Source organism: Brassica napus, chromosome C3 (genome assembly GCF_020379485.1).
Source record: "Brassica napus cultivar Da-Ae chromosome C3, Da-Ae, whole genome shotgun sequence".
Taxonomy (NCBI): domain Eukaryota; kingdom Viridiplantae; phylum Streptophyta; class Magnoliopsida; order Brassicales; family Brassicaceae; genus Brassica; species Brassica napus.
This window is the reverse complement of record NC_063446.1, coordinates 34,489,791-34,499,771: the sequence shown is the minus strand read 5'-3', so window position 1 is coordinate 34,499,771 and position 9,981 is coordinate 34,489,791. Positions and strand designations below refer to the sequence as shown.

The 9,981-nt window shown below is 38.6% G+C and overlaps 2 protein-coding genes across 3 annotated transcripts; one reads left to right on the top strand and one right to left on the bottom strand.

Moving 5' to 3' along the window:
• Positions 1 to 6,288: 6,288 nt before the first annotated feature.
• LOC106389413 (phosphopantothenoylcysteine decarboxylase subunit VHS3) lies at positions 6,289 to 7,909 on the top strand. 2 transcript variants are annotated; one of them, XM_013829652.3, is made up of 4 exons: positions 6,289 to 6,399; positions 6,487 to 6,627; positions 7,211 to 7,251; positions 7,333 to 7,909. In XM_013829652.3, the coding sequence occupies exons 2-4, from the start codon at positions 6,511 to 6,513 to the stop codon at positions 7,682 to 7,684; spliced, it is 510 nt and encodes a 169-aa protein (XP_013685106.1). In that variant the 5' UTR covers positions 6,289 to 6,399; positions 6,487 to 6,510; the 3' UTR covers positions 7,685 to 7,909. The 2 variants fall into 2 exon arrangements, with proteins under 2 accessions (XP_013685106.1, XP_048607080.1); XM_048751123.1 differs by lacking the exon at positions 6,289 to 6,399 and having other exon boundaries at positions 6,409 to 6,627.
• A 683-nt stretch (positions 7,910 to 8,592) lies between these two features.
• On the bottom strand, positions 8,593 to 9,895 carry LOC106389414 (triphosphate tunnel metalloenzyme 3). Its single transcript, XM_013829653.3, has 2 exons — positions 8,960 to 9,895; positions 8,593 to 8,773 (listed from the first exon to the last, which is right to left on the bottom strand). Exon 1 carries the CDS (start codon positions 9,579 to 9,581, stop codon positions 8,970 to 8,972), a length of 612 nt encoding a protein of 203 aa, XP_013685107.1. The 5' UTR covers positions 9,582 to 9,895; the 3' UTR covers positions 8,593 to 8,773; positions 8,960 to 8,969.
• Positions 9,896 to 9,981: the final 86 nt, after the last annotated feature.

The window sequence follows — 9,981 nt, the reverse complement described above, 5'->3', positions numbered from 1 at the left end:
TGGTCGAGACCATGGATGGGACCGTGGCTCATTTGGACGAGGCCATGGTCGTGGCCGTGGATCTTCTTTTAAACCCCAACACTCGACTAAATCAGAGAAATACGTGTGCCATAGATGTGGAATGAGCAATCATTGGGCTGAGACTTGTAGGACTCCCAAGCATCTAGTTGACTTCTATCAAGAGAGCTTGAAAGGGAAGAATCCTGAAGCCCATATGACTTACCAAGATGATAAAAACGACTTCAATCATGAGAAGGACGATCTTATGAATTATGAAACTTCAGATTGTCTAAAAAAAAAAACTGAAGATTGATTTCGACATTTGTAATCTAAATTCTATGTTCTTTGTTTTGATGTTTTTCATTTCTATGAACTTGTTTTATTAAAACTTAATAAAAGGAATGAATGATTTTTGAAAACGCCAATATGATTTGCGGATATGGTACATATTAAGAGCTATGGCCAGATATGTATAAGGGCAAGCATTTAGATACTTTATATTCACCCAGAAAAACCCATTGAGATTATATAGAGATATAAGAATGAATGATTTCCATATTGAAACAATGGGCGAAGGAAACAAAGAGTTCCTTCAGATATATGTATAAAATCGCCCAAGGCTATAATGAGTCCTAAAAAAAACTATAGATGCATTCTCTATTGATCTTAGACTATGCCAAGATCAGTATAATAGAGACAATAGTCATGGTAACCAGAATGGTTTACCCACGAATTATACACTTTATGGTATGACCGGATTGGCCATCCTGGTCCAAAACATGATGCGAAATTGATATTGGAAAGGGCACAAAGAGTTAACCCATAGAATCTCACGTGTGTAGCATGAACACAAGGGAAACTCATTAGGCCATGATGTCCCAAAGCACTTAAAGATTATAGTATGTCCATGAGGGGGCAGTGATGACAAATCCGCACATGTCCATACTATATATAGCTTGGCTGAATCCTTTTATAAATCTGTATTGGCCATTACCCATAGGTCCAAACTCTCAGTCCAAGGCTTGGAGACACACGAATTTACATGCATCTTAACTAATAAGCATCAGACCATTAAGTGAGCATAGATATTTCCATCTCAAATTTATCACGGGTCATGAGCTAGACATATAACATCTTGAGATATTTGGATAAGCCACCACATATATATGTGCCGTGTAAGATGGATCCTTAGAAGAGGATGAGGATGGGGATATATGTTGGATATGAATCTCCCACAAATAATGAAGTACCTTGAGCCAAATATGGGTGATCTATTTAGTGGTCAAGAACACGGATTGCAAAGTTTAATGGATCCGACTATCCAACATTAAGGGGAGAAAATAATAAGCTGGTAAGAGAAACATAATGGCATCGACCATCATTGTCTTGGCAAGATCCTCGGACTAAAGAATGTGAAATAGACGTCCAAAGATTATACATTTACAAAGCTAGCTAATCAAATGTCAAACACATTTGCTGACCCGAAAAAGAATGACTAAGTCATATATAAACTAGCTTGTAAAGCACCAACTAAATTGATGTCCAAGAGAGACACAGTCAAGTTGCTACAGAGTCTATACAAGATAGACCAATAAGTTCCAAAAGATAAGAATTCTCGGAACCAAAAGAGAAAGGTGCATAGAATGATAAAACAAATCCGAGGTCAAGGAAACCATACCAGACATAGAGATAAGGCCGGCCGGCTCTAAGGTACAGGTACCAAACAATGTAGCTTGGGACGCCAAGCTGCAAAGTATTAAAGGTCCTGATAATAATGAATCTCAATCGATTATATCATGTCTGGAACATAATGGAACACAATAAGGAATGTCGACATAAGATGATACAAGGTAGCACTTGAATTTATGAATATAAGCGAGGATCATGAACTCACGTCAATATAAGAGTGCGCACTCGTAGAACAGATTGAATAAAAACGTGGGGTTAAATAATTTAAAGAAGAAAGGCATATTTGGCCATATGATTAAGACGCCATATGATGTTAAAACCAGTGGATATAAATGGGTCTTATGAGGAATAGAAATCGTGAGATATAAAGCTAATATTGCATAAGGATTCTCACAAAGACCAGTAATAGATTATGAGGAGATATACTCCCATGTGGTGGATGCAACTACTTTTAAAATTTCTTATAAGTCTAGCTATATAAGAGAGAAAATTAGACTTGCAGCAAACTGATGTAGTGACTGCATATTTATATGGTCCACTGGACAATGAAAGTACTAGAGGGTATTGAGCTGAATGTACAGCAAGTTCTCGAGAACAATATTGATAATCATCGAAATATATGATCTGAATATCCTAGGAACCTCTGGATACAATTTCCAAAGCGGTTGAATACCTTAAGAAAGAATTCGAGATGAAAGATCTCGGGAAAACAAAATTTTGTTTGGGATTATAACTTGAGTACATAAATGATGGGATCCTTGTGCATCAGATGACATACACTGAAAAGGTACTCAAGAGATTCAAAATGGCCGATTGCCATTCTCTGACCAGTTTCATGGTCGTGAGGTCTCTCGGCCTGGACACTGACCCATTCCGTCCCAAGATGGACGATGAAGATGACTTAGGTCTCGAAATGCCATATCTCAGTGCCATAGGAGCTTTAATGTACTTGGAAACTCACACACGGCCTGATATAAGCTTTGTCGTGAACCTACTATCTAGGTTTAGCTCCTGTCTGACCCAGAGGCATTGGAATGGGATCAAACATGTTCTTCGTTACCTGCAAGGAACGAAAGACTTGGGTCTATATTATACTAACCATAACAAAGTTGGTTTAGTTAGCTTTGCTGGTGCTGGTTATTTATCAGATCCACATTAAGCTCGATCACAGACAGGATATGTCTTTACACATGGAGGTATGACCATATCATGGCGTTCCATGAAACAAACCATCGCGGCCACTTCATCTAATCACTCGTAAATCTTGGCCATACATGAGGCCAGCCGCGAGTGTGTTTGGTTGAGGTCGATGACCCAACACGTCCGAGCTGATTGCGGGATGGCCGAGTGCAAAAAGCCAATCGTGATGTATGAGGACAATGCTGCGTGCATTGCTCACTCAAGGACGGTTACATAAAAGGTGATAGGACGAAGCACATATTGCCTAAGTTCTTCTTTATTCACGAGCTTCAGAAAGCCGGTGAGGTCCAGGTCATCCAACTACGATCCAGTGACAATTCAGCTGACCTATTGACCAAGGCACTTCCTACCTGCACGTTCTGGAAGCTCACGCATCAGATTGGGATGCGTAGGCTGAAGGACCTCCACTGAGGTTCACATCAGGGGGAGTAGTACGTATTGCACCCTTTTTCCTTCATCATGGTTTTGTCCCACTTGGTTTTCCTGATAAGGTTTTAATGAGGCAACATTAAGCGTATTACAATCCATGTATGGTTATGGCATCCAAGGAGGAGTGTTATAAATCAATTGGTGGATGTCCATAACCGGCCCGGTCCATAACCGGCCCATACACTTATAGAGAGAGACGGCCCAACCCTAGAGAGAGAGAGAGGCGGCCACGAGACGTGGAGAGGAGAGAGAGACGGCTACAACTTGCCTATTTCCTAATTCTTTTATGTTTATGATTTGTAATCTTTCCTATTATTGTATTTTCATTTATCTCTCTTGTAACCTCTATATAAAGGGAACACTTATTCATTAATAATATGCAGAAACTTACAGTTCTAAATTCTAAGTTTCACAACAAAGAGAGATTTTCGGATTGTTTATCAACATCAAGCCCAAAACATGATTGTGGATTCATTAGATAAGAATACATGTCTCAAAATTTTATTTTTTTGCCAATGTTTTATGAAAGAATTACACCGAGAGACAGTTTATGAGTTTTATTAACACAATAGGACACTTATCACTACTCAGACACTTTTGTCTAACTAAATTTCATTTTCACTTATAAACTAACTAAATAACATTGACAGCTAATACCCATTACGCTAACTAAAATAAAGTGGGACCTTGTAACTTTCTTCTTCCTCTTCCCCTTTATACTTCTCTGAAATTTTCGTAAATGAATTTTGATTCTTCTAAATTCATTTTTCCAGAGAAATTATCTTTAATCATTATCTTTTTTCTCTAAACTATCTTTTGAGATATATGAAGATACCTGGCTGATGGTGGTGTAGTGATGGAGTATTCGACGACAACATCAACGGTAGAGACGTTGGCGACTCTCGTCTATGAACTACCATAAACATCTTCTCGTCATTCTGACTCATTTTGCCATGAATTAGGACTGAAAGCTATCAAATCTAGGTAAAAATACATAAAAACAAGTTGAGAATGTAAAGAATCGTGGAAAATAGGTGAGATATGCGTAGATTAGGGTTTATGGTCGACAATGGCTAAGGAAGAAGATGAGATTATTTTCGTAATTTTGCAACAGTAATGGAAAAAAAGTCGTGTCTACATTACATTCAAACTGTACATGTGTACACTTAATTTTGTATTATACATCAAAGTGATTGTGTACATATTTTTGGCTTTTTTGTAGGTTTTTTTATCTAAATAACTAAGCCTCCACGACTTCATGAACTCACATAATGTTAACACAATGTACATGTGAACTTTTTTCCTTCTTCCCATGCACATGCTGGGTCGGACATCCTTAAAATCTGACTGAACTCAAATATCATCATTCACACCTTGTTTAAGAGCTTCTGATTAATGTGTGTGTTTTCATGCTACCTTCGTGGTAGGTCTTAGCCTGATTAATTTATGGTTGTTTTACATATGTACACTATCATATTTCCCGTACACATGTACACCATTTTTTGTACACTATCATATTTCTCGTACACCATTTTCTGTACACATGTATCTGCTATTTCATACACACGCACCGTGAAGATGAATTGAATTTTGTGTTTTGTTCATCAACTTGTTCTGGACTCATATATTTTGTGTTTTGTTCATCAACTTGTTCACCGACTCTCCGTTGTCGTCAACGAGACCGGCAAGAAGTGTGATCTGAAATATCAATGGAGGAGTATCATCTTTTTGTACTTTTGTTCATAATGATGTACACGTGGATATAATTCATCTAAACGTACATGTGGATAATACATTATATGTACACGTTGATAATTTTTGCATATTCATGTATTCTAACAGTTTGAAGCATGATTAAGAATGATTTCACAACAGAGATAACACTTATGTCAATGTACATATTGAGTTAACAAAAAGATAACACTCAAACATATGTGTACATATAAATATCTGAAAAACGTATCTCAAACATGTACACAACTTTACAACATACTAGACATATAACATGTATCTCAAACATATGTGTACATGTAAATATCTGATAAGATATAATATGTATATTGTACATGTAGTCCTTGTCGATGTCAAAAACATGTGTACATGTAAATTTCTTTATAAGTAAATGTTAAGCACACAAACAACTTTAGATGTGTTTACAAATTACTAATCTAATAGTGTACATACACATTATTATCCATGTGTACCACCCATGAATGTGTACATATTTTGTTTATTTTCAATTTTTTTAATCAGTAGCATTTTAGTAAATATGTCTTCGTCTTCCCCATAATTTTAGGGTTTTCTGCAACAAATTTGCGGCCGCTATTGATTTTTTTCACAAAATTTTTCATTCTTTTACGTTTTAATTATAGGTTACACTTCGGGATTATAGTTTTATCATTTATAAAATGTTTTTCAAATTTAGATTTCAAAAATAATGAGTTTTTGTCAAGGGAAATGAGTTGAAGAGGACAAGGGAGATGAATTGAAACACGGTCACTGCGGCAGATTTCGAACATGGGAGATGAAATGAAGAGCACGACATGGAAGAAGAATGATTTCACGGTGAAGGAGAAGACGAACAAGCAGTTTCGCGACCGAGCTCGACTGAGGTTCACCGGCAGTCACAGAGGATGACCCGGCGAAGAGAAGATGTGGCATAGATGACCTGAGATCGAGAGGTTGAAGAGTGAGATGTGAAGAAGAAGCTTTTTGATTTCATAATTATATTTGTTTACTCTCGAGAAAGAGAAGAAAAATAATAAATTTTTGAAACTTGTAGGACTACTTTAGTTAAATAAAGAGAGTCTGGTTAACGATAGTTTGGTTTCTAGTCATAAAAAACTATCTCGGTAGTGATAACTGACTTAGAATGTAATAAAAATTTGGAAACTGTCTTATAGTGTAAAATAATCTTGTTTTATCGGGTCTGGATGTCTATTCCGCGCTTAATTTAAGTAATAAAATAGTCTTGTAAAAAAAACTCAAAAGACGAAAAAAAGAAAAGAAAACCTACTCGGACCAAATCTAGGGTATACACTTGACCCGTTGACCGGATCTAGAGACACATAAGCTATTCAGGTTCTCCCCTCTCTCTCTCTCTCTCCCGTCCCCTGTAGGATTTCGTTAAAAGCTTTCTCCTCATCTCTTACAGTGTGTCCTTTTCAGTTTCAGCTTCAGTTGCGAGTAGATATGGAAGTGGTTGCCGCTAGGTCGATGGAGACGCAGAAACAGCAGACGTGGGCTTGTTCTGTCACTGAGACGCTTCTCATCCTCGTTGGAAGGAACCTGGCTTGTCTGCTCCTTGCGGTATACACCCGTTTTCTTAATCTCTGACCATTATCGAGATAACTATGTGTCTCGAATCCAAGGTCTATTGGATTTGTTTTGATTCCTTGCTTTATATGTGCATACTCAGATTTCTGTGTTAGGGATAAGATTTTTGTCTTGCTTTTATCAATTGGTTCTAGATGGGTCTTTGTACAACTGAAGTTGAATGCAGATTTGAACAATGTCAAGTGTACATTTTCTGTCTATTTGCCACTTTTACTGTGTAGCTTTTGCCATATGTTGTTGGATTATATGGTAATAAGGATTTGTATAAGAGAGCAAAACAAAAAGACTTCATTTATCCAAGTTTTAAATCCATACAAATTGACTTTAGCAGTATAAGTTTTATGTTATTTGGTGTTTACCTTTGAAGTTTTCATAAAAAAAAAAAAAAAACTTGCATATTTTTAGTATGTATTGATGAACTTGCTATGTGCATTAATACATTACATATTTTTTCACATTCTGTTGTTTAGTTCTACTATCTTTACTGAAAGTTCAGTATTGTATAAATTGCATAAGACATTTTTGTCTAACATTAATTCTGGTGTGGCAATCGCAGGCGGAATCGTTGCTGATTGGGTTGATTGCTGAAGATCAGAGGTGAGTTGAACAGCCACACACGTTTCCCTTTTTTTTAAGAAAATTGAGTCAATCTGAATTTTATCTTTTCTTTTTCTCCAGGCTTTCTGTGAAGGAGGGTTACAAAAGAGGACGCCCTGATGAGGAAAACAAAGATGGCAGCGACTCTGATGATAACGATGACGACGACGATGATGAAGACGCTGATGATGATGATGATGACGATGATGATGCTAATGATGAAAACTTCTCTGGGGATGAAGGGGGGGAGGAAGCTGATCCAGAGGATGACCCAGTGACCAATGGTGGAGCAGGAAACGATGATGATGACGACGATGATGGTGATGAGAGCGATAGTGATGATGATGATGAGGATGGTGACGAGGAAGAAGATGATGAGGAGGAGGAAGATGACGAAGATGTTCGCCAGCCACCTGCTAAGAAGAGGAAATGAAACATGTATTGGGATAAGTGGGGAGTGTGTTTATGTGTGGTTTAAGACTTGACGAGGATCCTATGTGTCGGTTTTAAGTAGTTCAGTGAAACTTACTCTTATTCAGCTTCATCTTGTTGTGTTACCATTTGTTGTTATCTCAGACTTTCGACCTGGCTTTTAGTTTTATGTTTCCTGTTTAGAATGTTTGTCATTGAAGGATCTTTCGCCATGCTTCACAGTTTCTTTGTTGCTGTTTAGAATGAATGCACATAACACCACGCTTGTCTAATTAGCTTTGTTAAAATAAAAACAAAGAGCAGTGAGGATATTACCCAAACCCCTCGAGTTTTATGCCATCTCATGTTGTACTTTCACATAAGGGAGCTGGATATAAAAATAGTATTGCTTCATACATCTCAAGTCTTTTTTTCATGGTGATAATCTGGCTGGTGATGGATTTATCGGCATCTATAAGAATATACGGTTGGTCAAAAGTCTCTCCTGGCCGCCAAACTTTCTGTCCTCAAAAGAGATAAATTCCCCAACTGGTTGTTTAAGGCCTATCGGAATGTTTGTCGGATAGTGAACTGAGTCGAACCATCCTGGTCGGGTCTAACGGCATGGGCTTCTGTAATGGTCAACTTTTTAAGAGGAATGGTGTAATATAGCTGCCATCACTTCTGCCGAAGGTAGTTTTGCTCCTCTCAGCCTTTGGTTTATATCTTTTGCTATTTTGCTTCTTTTCAAGTTGTCTATTTTTAGTAATTTTGATTATTGTCCCTTAGCAACGGTTAAGGGTCTCGTGGATAATATCGAAGTAGTGTTTGTTCCCTCTCTCAGTAGTTTGAGATTCCACGGTACTTGGTTATTTTATCCAGCAGCTTGCATGTTTTTATATGTATATATATATAGTGCTTTTCGTGGGATTTCAGCAAATATATATAGCAAACAAGATGCGATGCAAATGGCCATAAGAAATAGTGTAAACAGAGATCATCGAATTCAAATAGTAAACATTATTAGATGCACCATTTCTTCAATCTTAGACACTCCGTGAACTCATAAACATTATTAAATGCACCATTCCTTCAGTCTTAGGTACTCCACCTATACAATCCACATCACAGTAAGTTAGATTAACGGAAATAAAACAAAAAAAAAATTGTAGTAAACTGTTTAAAGCATATCCGTATGAAGAAGATCCCAATCTAATCCTAAAACACACCACACAACACTAAATTACTATTTGCATTGCAGAAATTGACAATCATGAAATCAAAGGGGGAGACTAACCATCAATCTGTCAAGGAAGGTTTCCCGAACGGAAAACAGCAAACTTGGTGATATCCGAATCCTTAAACTCGATATTGTTGAGAGAAAGGAACTCTTCGATCATAGACTTGGCACGTTCGGGCTCCTCGGTCTCGCATTCAATCTCATAGCAATTGCCGAAATCAAACTTAGTCTCATCAACCTCGAGTGTCACGCCTCTCCAGTGATACACATTCCTCACATTCTCGAACCCGCCCAAACAAACAAACCCCTGAAAATCCTTAAACCCGTACTCCTCTCTGACCCTCTTCAAAACCCTAGATCCCACAAGATCCGACAGCTTCCACGGCGAATCCACGCACTCTCCACCCAATCCGGCGTCGATCTCCTCTTCGTCTTCCTCCACGCGGCTGATCCCGTTGGCCAGCGTCGGTTTCGCCTTCAGAGAGAGGACACAGCGCTGCGATGTGTTTTGGAGGAAGCGGAGGCGGAGGACGGCGCGGCGGAGGGAGAGGTCGTTCTGGGGCGTGTCGAAGAAGAGGTTGCGCTGGTGGAGGGTTTTGAGGTGGAAGGGAGTGAGGAGAGTGGTGAGGCGGAGGTGAGCGGCGGCGGTGAGGAGGCGGAGCTTGACTTCGACTTCCATGGGGCCTCTTAGGAAGAGGAAAGGCCGATGCGGTCGGATTTGGAGGAAGGGTTTTGGCGTTTAGGGTCGATGAGGTGGAGGAGGGAGGAGGCGGTTGCGGTTGCGGTTGCGTTGGGTTGTTCTGATTTGCGGGATTGTTCAAGCTCTTCGCGGTCTTCGATTTTGAGTTGGATTTTTGTGGGTTTTCTTCTCAACATTTGAGATCGAGAATCTCTACTTTCTCAAGTTGGTCTTCAACAGGATTTAGGGTTTGTTGCCACAAATCAATGGCTAAAATACATTGTTTCAGAAACCGGATAAAATATAGGACTTGTAGTTCAACCCGGTTCAACCAAGTTTTATCATTATAATAATTTACTAGGCTAGGTGAAGATTCGCCGCATTCTACTACACGGACTAA